The sequence below is a fragment of the Sceloporus occidentalis genome, unplaced genomic scaffold (genome assembly GCF_023333645.1).
Source record: "Sceloporus occidentalis isolate IW3139 unplaced genomic scaffold, rSceOcc1.0.p SCAF_4, whole genome shotgun sequence".
Taxonomy (NCBI): Eukaryota; Metazoa; Chordata; class Lepidosauria; order Squamata; family Phrynosomatidae; genus Sceloporus; species Sceloporus occidentalis.
Genome location: NW_028316984.1, coordinates 193,322,105 through 193,338,119, shown reverse-complemented (window position 1 = coordinate 193,338,119; position 16,015 = coordinate 193,322,105). Strand labels below are relative to the sequence as shown.

The 16,015-nt window shown below is 43.3% G+C and overlaps 1 protein-coding gene across 1 annotated transcript in view; it reads right to left on the bottom strand.

Moving 5' to 3' along the window:
- Positions 1-16,015, bottom strand: part of LOC149315212 (voltage-gated delayed rectifier potassium channel KCNH5) — a 244,103-nt gene that overhangs the window by 176,222 nt on the left and 51,866 nt on the right. Inside the window, exons 5-6 of the mRNA XM_089522753.1 lie at positions 9,658-9,773; positions 7,962-8,354 (exon numbers count right to left, since the gene is read on the bottom strand). Coding sequence (XP_089378879.1) covers positions 7,962-8,354; positions 9,658-9,773 — 509 coding nt within the window. The remainder of the gene's footprint in view (positions 1-7,961; positions 8,355-9,657; positions 9,774-16,015) is intronic.

The window sequence follows — 16,015 nt, the reverse complement described above, 5'->3', positions numbered from 1 at the left end:
CAGAGGCTGGATGGCCATCTGTCAGGGATGCTTTGGTTGTGATTTCCTGCATGGCAGGGGATTGGACTGGATGGCCCTTGCAGTCTCTTCCAACTCTATGATTCTAGGATTCTCTGATTGTCCATAAAGGCAATGAAGTAACTGGGATAATAATGCTATGGTAAATAGGAGAAAAATGGTCTCATAGAATCATAGAGTTAGACAAGGCCACAAAGGCCATCCAGTTCAAACCACTGCCATGCAGGAAAACACAATCAAAGCACTCCCAACAAATGGCCGCTCACTGTCTGTTTAAAATCCTCCAAAGAAAAAGATTCCACTACACTCTGAGGCAGCATATTGCACTGTTGAATAGTTCTTACTGTCAAGAGGTTCTATGGCGGGTTACAAACCGCCATTAAAGTACGGACTCAGTCCGTACTAGGGTTAGGAAGGTGCGGTGCTTCCGCACCCCCCTAACCCTAGTACGGACTGAGTCCGTACAAAATGGCGTCTCCCCTTCCACAAAGGGGCCGCCATGACGACGTCACGACCGCGCCACCTCTACATGGGGCAGCGTGGATGTGACGTCGTTGGTCCGCGCCAGGGCGCCTAGGGCACCTTTTCCGTGGACCAGGAAGGAGCTCCGTTTCGGAGCTCCTTCCTGGTTTGCAGCGGCGCTTTGTTTCGCTGGGCGCAGCCTTCAGATGGCTGCGCCCTGCGAAGCAATGGAGAAAGGGGCCAAGCGGCCCCTTTCTCCTTCTCCCCGCCGCCGCGGGGTGTCCTTGGAGCTTGAAGCCCCAGGGACACCCCTTTTCAGGCTGCGGGGAAGCGGCATTTTGCTGCTTCCCCACAGCCTGAAAATCGGCGGATCGAGGCCTCAGCGGCTGCCGTTCTAGCAGCTGAAGCCCCGATACACCGGGGAAAGGGGCAGGTGCAACCCGCCCCAAATGGGCGGTCTATAACCCGCCCTTGTAATACTGAGGTAGAATTTCTTTTCCTGTAGTTTGAATCCATTGCTCTGGGTCCTATTCTCTGGAGCAACAGAAAACGAGTTTGCTCCATCCTCTATATGACGCCCCTTCAAATATTTGATTGTCAGACCTTTCATCATTTTAATTGTACTCCAGCTCATCAATATCCTTCTTGAATTGTGGTGCCCAGAACTGGACACAGTATTCCAGATTTGGTCTGACCAAAATAAAATAGAGTGGCACTGTTATTTCCCTAGATCTAAACAGTATATTGTCACTGATGTAACAATGAATGCAGCTGGTAGATGTGATGCTATGGGGACAGTGACACTACTATTAGTTTTATGGCAGCGCCTTCTGCACTAGGTCCACATTACATAAAAGTTCTCCCAATGTAAATCTTGGGGGGGGGGGGGGTCAGTGGACTCAAAAAATGTGGTTCAGGGGCCACATATACACCATGGGCCATATCTTACAAACCCTGCCCTGAGTGTGTGTGTACGCGTGCATGTATGTGTCTGTCTTAATGTAAGACCAGAATTATTTAAGGTCTGCTGTCCTATGAATGCAAGACTGAATAACTTTCAGACAGCTGCCAGTGAAAACGACTTCACTACCTGCTAGAAGATGAATCTGCATCAAAAATTATCCCTGTAATAACAGACTGCACTGCTTTACACAAAACTACTGCAAATATTTGGTGTTGTTACCATAAACCAAAGCGTTTCATTTCCAATTCAACATAAAAATGTCCAGTATTGACTGATAAAGACCCAGCATGGCTCTAGTAAAATTTCTGCAGGGAAGTCCTGCATTGGTGCTTTCTGGGGTGTATGAAAATTTAGGAAACAGTACATGTGCTGGTTTCAGTACAGAATATGTTGTATAACAGCTGTTTCAATTTTGGTTTAGATTTGCAAACTGTTCAAGCTATTGTGGTTGAGTTTGCTTGGTTCATTTTTAATTGGTCCCAGGAAGTGGTACATAAGCATTCTACAACATTATTACTTGCATAATTCATTCCATCCATCCACACATCACGTTATATCCCACCTTTCTCCCAGATAGTGACTCAAAGGTGTTAATATTATAAAATGTCCAAATTTCAGCTACTTGCCATAAGCTGGCTGGAGTTGAGGGAGGATTGGGGGGACAACAAAAAGATCACAAGAAACTGACTGCTTTTTTGGATAGACAATAGGGCAGGGATTACCTTTTCTTGGAGTTAGAAAACCAAGAAGTGTAGGTGAGACCCTGATCCTAACACTGTCAAAACATTGCAATTTTCAGTAGGATCAGAAAATACCTCACAACTCCTTCAGTATAATTTTTTTTTTACCCAAGTATATGAAATTAAATGGCCTTCCAAGACTGTCCTCATTGTTTTCCAAAAGTGGGGGACATTCTGCATGGACAAAATCCAATGCCAGTAAACAAGACCAATTATTTTTTAGCAAATTGCTTGAAGTTGTGCATTAAAAATAGAACAATTTTTGAATTAATGAATAGATGGATGCCTTTCTGTCAGGGGAACAACGTATCTTCATTTAGAAAAGATAAGAAGACTTCATTTGGCATATTTACTATTTGTGCTCCTTATGTATCAAGCTTAACATCTTTAGTGTTCCAAGGATTGATTAAACGATAGGCTCATTAAAAAGCCTTCATCTTACACTGTTGCTGCATTGTCCTAGTGTGATCAGCTTTTAGATATAAGGCCTGAGACCCTACCTCAAGAAGAAAGAGTGCAATTTTATACTTATGAAATTATGTGATGATTGTGCATGAGAGAAACTATGTGATGATTTTTCCAGGTGGGCACTTCAGTGAGAAATTCAATTTTGGGGACTTTTTTTCTTCAGTAATGAAAGTAAAAGTGCCTCAGCCATGCATTTTGCATGGGTCTTAGGACCCTAACACATGGAGTTAAAACTCCAGCTTACCTTTCCCGAATTCAGTCCTAATCTTGGAGGCAGCAGGTGTCATTGCAAAGATATCACCACCAAATTGCCACCCAGGTCCATCCTAGATGCAGCCCGGATCCTGTAAGCCGCTTCGGTGGCCATTTTTAGAAGTCGGAAGTTTCTGACTTCTAAGAAGGGCCACCAAAGTGGCTTACAGAATCCGGGCTGCATCTGGGACAGACCCGGGTGGCAATTCGACGGTGATTTTTTTGTGGTAACACCCAGCTGCCTCCCGAATTAGGACTGAATTCAAGAAAGGTAAGCCAAGGTTTTAACCCCATGCAATAGGGTCCTTAGTCAAAGCAATTTGAATTACTCCACGCAGCTCCAAGAATGGCGGGAGAGAGGGAGAAATTCAATTCTAAAGATAAACACAGGCCATCCTTCATTGTTAGACACTGTGGAAGAGAAAAACAGCTGTGTTTTATGGTGCTCTCCAGCCACCATCAAAAGTTCTGTTATAGCTTCAAATCATAAAAGTATATGTATGTGTGCACCTGTTATTGTATAAAAGCATACACAACTACAGTTGGATCACTGAGATAATTTGATATTCCCCATTTTAATTGCCTTAGGGGTGAAACAGACCACCCAAGTGCCACAGCAGCTCACCTCAGCGCCAGTGCTGCTGTTTCAAACAGGCCTCTGAAAAGGAGTGATTTCTTTCCGCTCCTTTTCAGGAAATTTTTTTTTTCATTTAGAGTGACACTGGAGCAGCTTCTGACTGCGTCGGGACATGCGCTTCCTAAATACCATGTCCCCAACATAGTGTCTCTTTTGGCCCTTCTATTTCGGGCCTTAGTCTCAGTTAAGACAATTTGAATTACTCCACAGGGCTGCTGGAGGGGAAAGGGGGAGGGAACCCCATTGTAAATATGTTAGACACCTTTCTTATTAGATGCTATGAACAGAATATTATGGTTCACACAGCTAATTTCAAAAAGAGTTGGGGAAGGAAAGACAGCTGAGGGCCCAAACAGACAGGCCAAAATATAACTGCTTCAGGTCACTTTAGTGGTATGCTGTTTAAATGATGCCTGCATCCTAAGAGGCCAGAAGCTGTGCCAAAGTTGCGCTCCAGTCCTTAAGACTGGAGCATGGCTTTGGCGTGGCTTCTGGCCTCTTACGATGCAGGCATTATTTAAACAGCATACATACATCCAAAGGGACCCGAAGCAGCTTTATTTTGGCCTGTCTGTTCAGGCCCTCATTGTTTGATAGATATTGTAAACACACAGAGATTCAAGAAAATAAGTAATCATACTGAAGGACCCAAATAAGTTGAAAATATGTTGGTTCATCCCACCTAGCATACTCATTAAAATCAGTTCTGGAATGGTGAATGAACCCATAATTAATTCAGTGGGTCTACACCAGTCAGGACTAACAGTCGGATTTAGGGCCATAGTTTGTGGGTGACTCTGGTATAGAGCATGGCTTCCATGTCAGTTTACCAGTGAATATGCTCCAGGTTTTAGAACAGATGTTAAAGGAATTTTCCAAGGTGCTGAACCTTAGGACGTAGAGTAATTTGGGACATAGCGCTCAAAACCTTGGGTAGTCTCTTTAAAACCTTCACTAAAATACAAAGTAAATTCATAGCCCTGCAGACAAGGAAACCACTACCCAACATCGACCACAAAACCAAAATGCTAAAGTCTCTCACCTTCCTCACTTCATACATTCTCTCATATCTTTCCCTTTTACCATCTTCTCGGGATGCTGCACCTTTGTTCAGCACCTTGGATAGCTCCTTTTACCAGTAATGTCACTAGGGTTGGCATCACCCAGTTTGGTAACTCATGGTATCACACACACACACACACACACACACACACACACACACACACACCTTCCATTGACCTCCTCCCATCCTGTCCCATCAGGAATCTGGTTAAATGTGATGTTTAAAAAATATTTTTTTTTTTAATAATTTAAAAAATTGAAATTTGGAATCTTAATTTTAAAAACAACAATACTGGGGCCTCTCCTTTCTCCTCCCATTGAGCGTCACTAAACTCACACTATCGCTTCAGCATTTTAAAGGGACATGGGTGAATGCCATAGCCCGTTTCTGCCAAAAGGCAGATGTTTGGGGAGCACTGGTGTTACCCTCCCCCCCTTAGGATGTCACCTGGTGCAATCCACATTCCTCATACCCCCATAATGATGCCCCTGTTTTTATAATTCAGGCCCAGATCCAGAGTGGATTCATTGCCCCACTGACATGGAAACTATCATTTGCCATTGCTGAGTTGATTTTGGAAAGGCAGATATAAATTCATGTTAACATTGCTCAGGCTAATACAGTCTGGATTGTCAGCATGCTATTCATAATTTTTTTGGCTCATCTTTATCTTTCAAGTCTTCCTCTTTGCTTTGCCTTCATTTTTTGATTATGCAGTATCTAATTTTGGCTTGTAAATACCTGCAAAGAGAGATCTTGCCTTTTTTGTTCTGCAAGTGCCATGCATTTGTCCACATAAAAAATTCACCCCAAAAGTCTTGAAATGCAAAAGTTCTTGCAGAAGTTAACATTTTTTTTTAAATCAGGTATTTCAAAGCATCAAGGCAGCCTGTATTTATGGGGGAATTATAAATCATTTGCAAATGTTCCTCATATCTTTATTAAATGGATGAGAAATAGTATATTTAAAGCTCTCCCACTCTCTCCAAAGATTCCTGGAAAAGCTTAGTAGACATGTGATGAGAGTCTTCTTCAAAAAAAAATTAGTAACTATTCAAAGAATAGGAAGCCAAGAGTGGGAATAAATAGACAGTTCTCACTTTACAGTGCTATCAACACTGGAGTGTCCAGGATCTGTATTAGAGCTAAGAGCTTTCACACTACATAATTATAGCATTATGATTCCACTTTAACTGCCATGGCTGCATTCTATTAAATTAGATTAGCAGTTTAGGAAGGAGTATTTAGAATTCTCATCCAGAGAGTTCTGGTGCCTCAGCAAAATATAAATTCCTGGATTCCATAGGATGTTGGCATAGCAGCTAGAGTGGAATCACAACATTATAAATATGTATTTTGAATGGGCTGTATAACTTGCTCATAACTGTCCAGGAGGTATGGCTGAGAAATGGAGTGGCCAAGGTTACTAATGACACCAAATTATATAAGGGTTTAAATGGGGAGGGGGAACAGAAGAAATAGAAAAGATTTGCAAAAGGAAATGGACATTAAAAGAGACATTTCATGTTAAGAAAATGAAATTAAATGGTGTTTAATATAAACAAATGAGAAAGCTTGGGCAGGGGGCACCAAGTTTGCTTCACATATTTGCTGATGGGGGCTTTAGTATATGTGCTGCCAAAGCAAGCACATTTGCTGATGCAGAGTGAGTTGGCAGTGACTGACAAGAAAGGGATCTTGGGGTTGTGGTGGACGCCACAATGAAAATGTCCACTGGGTGTGTACTTGATGGGAAAATGGTAAACTCCATGCTGGAAAAGATCAGGAAAGGGATCAAGAGTAAAATTGCCAATGCCTAAATGTATGCAGTAATCAACACATCGAGTATTGTGTACAGTTCTCCTCACCACACTTGAAAAAGAATATTATTATAGACAAGGGAAAAGTGTAGACAACAACCATCAACACGATTAAGGGAAGGAATCAACTCCCTTATGAGTACAGGTTATAGCATTTTGGTCTTTGTACCTTATGAAGCTACAAAGGGCAGTTAACATCAACAAATCTTAGGAAGGAGACATGGAAGAGGGGTGATATGATGGTGATGTATGAAAATATACCTAATATGGAGAAAGAGAATCAGGAGAGGTTTTTCTCCCTCTCTCATAATATTAGAAGATGGGTTTTTCCAGTGAAGCTCATGGTGGGAAATTCAAGTCAAATGAAAGGAAGTACTTCTTGGCAAACTACATAGTTAAACACAGGTTGGCATCGTTTTAGCTGTAGGTGTTAGCTGTGCTATGTTGGCAGAGCAAATTATTTGCCATAGTGCAATTGATATATTCTGCTTATAGCAGTGGAAGTGGAGTTGTGCATATAGCACTGTTGCTCATTGTGCATTGCACAATGGCACCAGCTCTTTGATATATGTTGTGCAATATTGTCATTCTCCATGGAGAGTTGTATATTCCTGGCATAACCTATCTCTGCATGCAGATACTTAAGCTATGTTGTGGGGATGTTGGATTGTGAGCACTCAATGAAATCCTCCATCAGCTTTGTGTATCATAAATGTGTGGGGTTACACTTTGTTTTGAACAGCAGCATTCTACCACTGAACACACAACCAAATGTGTAACCAAATGCACAACCAAATATGTCTTTGAAGCAATAGTGTCTTTGAATGTGGACATTCATGTGCATCTGTGCACATCTGCGCATGCACTGTATCCACAACTGTACTTCCTCATCCTTCAATTGAACACAGACATTCTGCATTGGACAAAATGCTCAATTGGTTCAATAAGGGAACTTATGCATGAGTGTGATACCAATAGGATTCCATACTACGTCAGTATTGCCATGACATAATTATATCCAGCAAATATTTGGCTTTAAGAGGGGGTTAGATAAACTCACAGATGACTCTGCTTTCTCTTCCTTGAATGGAATGAGGACATCTCACAGGGGACAAAAATGCCCATTCGGTTCAATAAGGGAACCAATAGGACACCATATTATGTCTACTGTTGCCCTGATATATAATTATAGCCAGCAACACATTTGGTTTCAAAGGGGGATTAGAGAAACTCAAATATGGCTGGTCTATCATTATCTACTATCATGATGGCTATATATTTCTCTAAGAGTCAATATGCCTCTCAAGACCATTTGCTGAGAAGTATAACATGGAATGTCAGTGTGATTACACTCATGACATGCTTCTGGACTTCCCATAGGAGAATCTGGATGGCCACCATGGGATCACAATGCTGGACTAGTTAGCCTTTTGCCTGATTCAGTAGAGTTCTTCTTATATTTCAGTTTGCTACAGCAATTAACTATCTTTTTGTAGAGATGTTATAACTACAGCACAAATCAGTTGCAGTTGCTTACCTCATCCACATTTTCAAAGGCATTGATGATATCGTAAGGTAAACATGACAAGAGGTCTATCACGAACCAGGTTTTCAGGTAGTTCATCCTGATTAGTTTGGGATCGGATATGACTTCTCCACCAGGTCCAACAAAGGTTGTGTGAAAATTCAGGACTATGTCCACCAGGAAAATAACATCTACCACGCTGTCCAGGACTAGCCATGCAATGTTGTTCTGCTTTGTTTTGAAGGAGACGTTGTAAGGAACCATAATGGCTGTGTAGAAGGTGAGAATCAAGATGACCCAGTCCCAGGTGGTTTTGAAAGCGCAGTAGTGTAAAATTATGTGTGGAGGAGTCTTTGGGGCTTCTTGCTTGTATTGTGGAAGAATATCAGAACCCAGTTGGAGAACCTTAAGCAAAAGACACACAGACATTATTGATGTAGTTATTATTGATTATGTAGTTTTCAAGGGAGAGAGAGTCTAATCTTGTGGTCTGATCATGGAGTAGTACTCCAGGAGACCAGTCTCAGCCATGGAAATACACTGGATGACTTGAGGAAGTCACATTTTCTCAGCTTCAGAGACAAAGGCACCCCCACTGAACAAATCTTTCCACTAAGACCTTGTGGTTGTTGTTGAAGATAAGCAACAACAACACATTTTCAAAGAGATAGCCATGTTAGTCTACGTCCGCATAACTTGGAAAGTGGTATAGGGGTAACAAATGAATCAAGATTTATCTTTTAGACTACCTGGTTTATTTTGGGATGAGCTTTCATGGATATAAATCCATTTCTTCAGTGCATCTGAAGAAGTTTGACACCCACAACAGTGCAGGCTAAAATAAATCAATCCCAAAAATGCTGCCTGATTCCTCTGTCTCCTCTCCCATTTTCACTTTATTAAATTTATTGCAACAAGTAAAGAATTCAGAATGAAAAATAATTCCAAATTAAATTAAAAAGCAACACATTTTCTGTATCCAGATAAAAGGAGGTGGATGACTCTGATGTCATTGGAATATTGAGTTCATTCTAGTCTGAACTTTAAAAGAGTTGTTCAAGGTGCTGAACCTATTCTGAGTTACCTGTTCTGACTGCATATTGAAAACTAAAGTGATTTTACTAACACACTCCCTCAGAATGTGGTGGAGTCTCCTTCTTTGGAGGTCTCTAAGCAGAGACTGGATGGCCATCTGTCGGGGATGCTTTGATTCAGATTTCCTGCATGGCAGGGGTTTGGACTGGATGACCCTTGGGGTCTCTTTCAACTCTATGATTCTGATTCCATGATTCTAAGCCATGTACCTCTCCTAATATAAATTCAACTGAGTCACTAGAAGAACAGGGTCTCTAAGGGCAATATCGTACTCCACTATTATAGCACTATTATTCCACTTGAACTTCTGTGGCTGCCTCCTGTGGAATTCTGGGGTTTGTAATTTACTGGGGCCTAAAAGCTCTCTGGCTGAGAATTCTAAATTCAAATTCCAGTGAAAGGGGAATAGTAGAGCTACAGTATAAGTGTAGTGTGATATTAGACTAGCTGGTCCTGACCCAACATTGCCCCCACTGCTGCAGCCCTTGGGAGCCCCAACCTTCTTTCCTTATAATCCTTTATCCTTCACCACCCTTCCCTTTCTCTTTCCCTTTAAGGGGCAGCAAATTCCACAGCAGTAAAGATCCTGTTTAGAGTCAAGATGGGCACTTACTTCAGCTAACCGTGAGTGTTTATGGACAACCTCTGCTTTGTTCATAGGAGTCAGCTGCTGTAGAACACTCCGGCTATTCGTCAAAGCACGGGTCAATCGAGCAAATTTTGTCCAGCCTGTAAAAAAGGAAAGTGTGGTAAGCCATGTTATGAATGATTGTCTTATTCCAGAACTGGGTATAGTTCCAGGCCTCTCCAAGAGTTCCTTTGGTACCAGAGACTGACACACATTTAGCTTTATTGGCAATAAACTTTATTGGTGGTAAATGATGCAGCAAATAGTACACAGCAGAAAAGCATTCCAGCATCCTTTCCTTTTACTGATGTGGTCCAACATCCACTTAAAGGCAATGGTAAAATTAGGACCCCAAGTTAATTCTAGTCAGATTATCCCTGGCTGACAATCAAATTCACCATGACTGGATCTATAGGGAGCCCTTGGGCTGGAGTTCACTCCTCAAGGGGATGCAAATGGAAAATGGCCTCTAAAGGTTGCATAGTTCAGAAGCAAACAAAGACAACCAAAGTATGCAAGAGTGACCCCTCACTCCCTCCTCATGAGCTATGAGAACAGTGCAGGCAGGTTAGCAACAGAGAAAATTCAATCTCCCAGCCTATTCTCAGTGTTCATCTCTTTTCCCAACTTCAAACTGCCCAGATAATGTACACAAATATCCAACAAGGTCACTAATGCAAATGGACTCTTTCTCTACACTGGGAAGCTGTTAACATTTGGCCATCAGGTTAACAAGGGCTCCAAAACCCTTCAAAGAAGCCAAGATGACAAAACGGAGAGTGTAGTGCTTTGGACATATCATAAGCAATGTGATTCATTAGAAAAGAAAATGATGCTTGGCAAGGTAGAAGGTAATAGAAAAGAGGACAGTACAGTATTACATGTGGCTAGCAATAGCAATAGCATTTACTTTTCTGTATCATTTCATAGTGAACTCAGCACTCTCTGAGCAGTTTACAATCCGAAAGCCACTTTCCCCCAACAAGCTGGGTCCCTCATTTTACTGACCTATGAAAGGATGGAAGGCTGAGTGGACCTTGGAGTCAAACTCACAACATGGTGGCTGCATTTAACCACTGCGCCACCAGGAAAGAATCAAAGAAGCAGCAGCCTAGAGTCTGCAAGACCTGAGCAGGGCTAGTGATAACAGGATCACTTGGATGTCTCTCATTCATAGGGTCAACATAACTTGAAATCGATTTGACATCAATTAAAAACAAAAACAACTGGTGGCAGAGGCCCAGCAGACCACAGTGACCATCTGTCATCTGTTATTTAGTAATCCATCTTGTAATTATATCATTAATGAGCCAATAAAAAGGGACAAAATACTGGGGGTGGAAAGAAGGGCCGACTGTACTTTCCTTGTTTTCTCTTGGTGCCTGAATGTCTCTAAGTGTTGTTTTACTCTACAAAGAAATTACTCTACAAAGAAATACAATAGAGTATACAGTGGGGCAAAAAAGTATTTAGTCAGACACCAATTGTGCAAGTTCTCCCACTTAAAAAGATGAGAGAGGCCTGTAATTGACATCGTAGGTAGACCTCAACTATGAGAGACGAAATGAGAAAACAAATCCACACAATCACATTGTCTTGATTTTTAAAGAATTTATTTGCAAATTCATCCTTTGTTACATGGCCCTAGGTTTCACCCTCGACTCATTCACAGATTATATCAAAATCCATAATTTTGGCCCCAAAATCTACTCTTGACTTGGCCCCAAAATCTGCTCTGAGGTCAACTTATAGTTGCATATATGCAATGGTCCTACAAGGCCTCTGGGTCTAGGAAGGATTAACTCAAGGAAGGTAGTTCATGCCAGCCAGTGGCAGATGTGGAAGTGGAGAGACCTGATTGGCTCTGACATCCGCAGGGTTCTGTTAGCTAGCCAATAGAAAGCGAGAAGAAAGGGAGTCCTGACTGGCCCTGAAACCCATTTGGGTTCATATGGCACTGAATTGTTCAAATATGGTCAACTGACTAATCAATAAACTTTAACTAACACTTGGGTTCTGTTAGCCAGGAGAGATGGAGACCTGTAGTGTAAACAGGGACAAGCTGCTCTGGTCTGAGAAAGGGAAGGAATCCTGAGAAAGACCATAGGAAGCCAGGGACTGTCTAGGACTCAAGGTAGATGGGTTACATTCCTAGTTTTTTGGAAAAGGGACAGGACAACATTGTTGTCAACAGGAGGAGCTGGAGAGCAGTGATATATATATATATATATATTTCTTTTGTTTTGTTTTCCATTTAGGCAACCTGCAAGGAAAGGTAAATGGAAAACTTGTAGTTTAAATGAATGAACTTTCATATAACTACAGTTACCTTTTTAAATACAATTTTATATATACATGAATAGATAGATAGATAGATAGATAGATAGATAGATAGATAGAATGTAGTGTGTGTGTGTGTGTGTGTGTGTGTATAATTTTAAATATAATTACACTTGTCCTTCCACATTCGCTAGGGTTAGGGGCACAGAACCCCCGTGAAGATGGAAAAAACACAAATAACAAAAACACTTTTACTTGAGAGAACACCTCTTTAGGAATCTCTAGGTCCTCCAGTGCAACTCTGTGGTCAACAACTGCCAGACCTTGACCATAGCATTGTGATGGAGGAGTTACAAATGCCTATTGAGTGTTCTTTCTAGGAATCTCTAGGTCCTTCCGTGCAACCTGTGGTTAAAGTTGACCATAGGATTGCACTGGAGGATGTAGATATTCCTAGAGAGAACATATTAATAAAATCCATGAATAGTCAAATGCACAAAAGTCAAAACTGCATTGAAAACATGACGGCACTGCCCTCCCCCCGTAAAATAACAATTCTGCCCCACCTCAAATGAATGTTTCCTACAATTCCCATATTATTGTCATTTCAGTCACTTAACACTTCACATGAGCATTTAGATATACATTTGAGGCATCCGTTTTTAAAAAAACGGGCAGCCAAAGTTACCAACAGAATGCGACTCGGGAAACAGAAAGATTCTAGGGATCAACAGTTTTCAAAATGTCTCATTTTCTGCAATGTCAGAAAGTTGAAGACTGAAAGCCAACTTTGGAGATTATCACAAGCACCTTATCCTGTTTTCCCCAAACAGGATACATTCATGTATAAGACAGGTCTTATCACATTCTCCTGTATGCAGCTCATATGCAACCCAGGCATATCCCGCAGCTTTTCAATGACGGGATTTTCCCATCCTTGAAAAGCCATGGTATGAGAGAAGAGGAGCTGAACAGCAGTAGAGTAATGGCCCTCCAGGGAAACTAAGGTGTTTTACAGACTTCCCAAAAGGGTGGTCTGCCGCCATCCTTGTTTGCTGCGTGAGGAAACCGCAGCAGACAAACTGCGCAGTTCCCCAGCGCAGCAAAAAGAAGCTGCAAAAAGCGGCTTCTTTTTCCGGCGCCGTTGTGATGTCGCAAGGCACCAATGGTGCCCTTGCGGCATCACAAAGGCGCCGAGACGTGCGGATACTAAGCATCCGTCACGTCAAAATGGTGGTGCCCATCTGTATAGGGCACCGCCATTTTGACGCCCTCGTTACATGCGAGGGGCAAGGCACGTCAGGAAGCGCCACCCCTCGTGTGTAACGATGGCACCCCATAGGGCCTGTCAGGAATGCGCCAAAGAAACTGAGGTGTGTCAGCTGAACTATTTGTTTCCTGAGTATTCCTGAGACAATCCTCCTCCTATTTTTAAATAACCAATTTTATTTAGTAGATTGTATATTTTTATTGTGGGTTACTGTTTATGGGAGCAGGAGAGGCTCTGACTTTAACTTCATAATTATAAATAAAAATTTTGGTTTCCTGCAGCCTTTCTGTGGGTGTCTTTCTTTCTAATGCCATTCATCCCCTTATGGTGGGTGGGCAGATGAGAAAATAGGTCTTTCTCTTTCTCCCTCAAGCTCCATACAAAGGCAAAGGTGGAATGGACAGCAGTGGAAACATGGACAGGATTTTCACTTGACTTCTGGTAATGTATAGTGTATCGTAAATGTAAATTCCAGATTAGAATTAAGGGCATTAAAGTAACTGTGCTATTCTCACTGTAAATATAATTAATAATAATAATAAAACTTTTATTTATATACCGCCCTTCCATTGATCAGGGCGGTGAACAACATAGTAAAACAGTACATACATTGAACAAGTTAAAAACATCATAAAACCCCCGGTCAGCCGTCCATCTTGCCGTCAACATAGAGAGGGAGGCCATCCAGGACTTCACTCGGGGAATGCAGTTCGAAATAGAAGGGTTTTTAAGTCCCTTCTAAACTGAGCCAGGGAGGTGGCCGAGCAGAGCTCTGTGGGCAGTGTGTTCCAAAGGGTCGGGGCAACGATGGAATATGTCCTCCTCGTTGTAGAGGAGAGTTTGGCCCCCAGAACCCTAAGTAATTGCTGCCCAGAAATTCTGAGGGTGCAGGGCGGAATGTATGGGGAGAGGCGGTCCTTCAGGTATCCTGGGCCCAAGCCATGTAGGGCTTTATAGGTAATCACCAACACCTTGTACTGTGCCCGGAAGCGAATAGGCAGCCAGTGCAGATCTTTAAGCACCGGTGTAATATGGCTGGTCCTGGAAGTACCAGTGACCAGCCTGGCCGCCATATTCTGTACCAGCTGTAGCTTCCAGGTATGATACAAGGGTTGCCCCATGTAGAGCGCATTGCAGAAATCCAATCTAGAGGTTACCAGAGCGTGTACCACCGTTTCAAGGTCCCTCTGGGCCAGGTATGGGCGCAGCTGGCGAATAAGCCGAAGCTGATAACAGGTGTTCTTGACCGTCACATTCACCTGAGATGTAAGGTGAAGCGACGAATCAAGAAGCACCCCCAGACTGCGCACGGAGTCCTTCACAGGAAGCGTGATCCCGTTCAGGACAGGTGGAACCACCGCCATTTCTGGACCAGGGGAACCTATCACGAGTACCTCCGTTTTCTCTGGATTCAGGCTGAGTCGGTTTTTCCTCATCCAGCCCATTACTGACTCCAGGCATGCCACGAGAGGAGAGACGCCATCCTCGGTCACTGCATCAGTCGGAGACATAGAGAAGACTATTTGGGTGTCATCAGCGTACTGATAACCCCGCGCCCCATGTCTCCGGATGATCTCTCCCAGCGGTTTCATGTAAATGTTGAATAGCATGGGAGACAGAATGGCTCCTTGAGGGACCCCAGTTGTGAGGGCCCTCTTATCGGAGCACACGTCTCCCAGCTGCACCATCTGGAACCTCCCAGAGAGGTAGGACCGGAACCACTGGAGCGCAGTGCCCCCAATTCCCACCTCAGCCAGGTGTTCCAGAAGGATACCATGGTCTATGGTATCGAAAGCCGCTGAGATGTCCAAGAGCACCAACAGGGACACGCTTCCCCTGTCGATGCCCAGACGGAGATCATCGACCAAGGTGACCATGGCCGTCTCAACCCCGCAACCCGCCCAAAAGCCAGTTTGAAATGGGTCCAGATAATCCGTTTCATCCAAGACCAACTGAAGCTGGATTGCAACCGCCCTCTCGATCACCTTCCCCAGAAATGGCAGCAGCGAGACTGGCTGATAATTATTGTATACCAGGGGATCGAGGGAGGGCTTTTTTAATAAAGGTTTTACAATGGCCAATTTTAACTCAGATGGAAACTGCCCTTCCCTCAAGGATGTATTAATAATCCGGCGCAGCAACAAAGTTACTGCCGGTCCCCCCTGCGCTGCTAACCATGAGGGACAAGGGTCGAGAGAGCAGGTTGTCTTCCGAACGCTTCCGAGGATCTTGTCCACATCATCGGTACTTACCAACTCAAACTGATCCAGTTTAATGGAGTCCACAGAGGCTCTGGATGCCTCTACCCTAGGTTCTGCTCCAATGCCGGCGTTAAGACCTTCGCTTATCCGAGAGGTTTTATCCGCGAAGAAGTTGTTAAATTGGTCACAGCAGGCCTTAGAAGGTTCAAGGATCTGGTTCGGGGCGGGAGGGAGCTGAGTTAGCTCCCTGACCACCCTGAACAACTCTGCTGGACGCGACTCCGCGGACGCGACATGAGCACCATAGAACGAATTCTTAGCTGCTCATATCGCCTCTCCATAGTCCTCCAAAAGGCAGTCTAGGAGAGCCTTGTCGGATAAGCTCAGATTCTTCCTCATGGATGAAGTGCATAATGTTCTGTGCCTGCAGCTCCACACCTCTCTTGCCACTTGTTCCAGCGGCTGCCAAGGTGGGGCAGGGGACAGTGCTACAGCTGTTAAATGGCTGCAGAGGGGAAGGGAGGAGGTGACTGAGCAACAGCAACTGCCTTCCATCCCTACAGTAGATCTCTATACAAAGATAGAAGTGGAA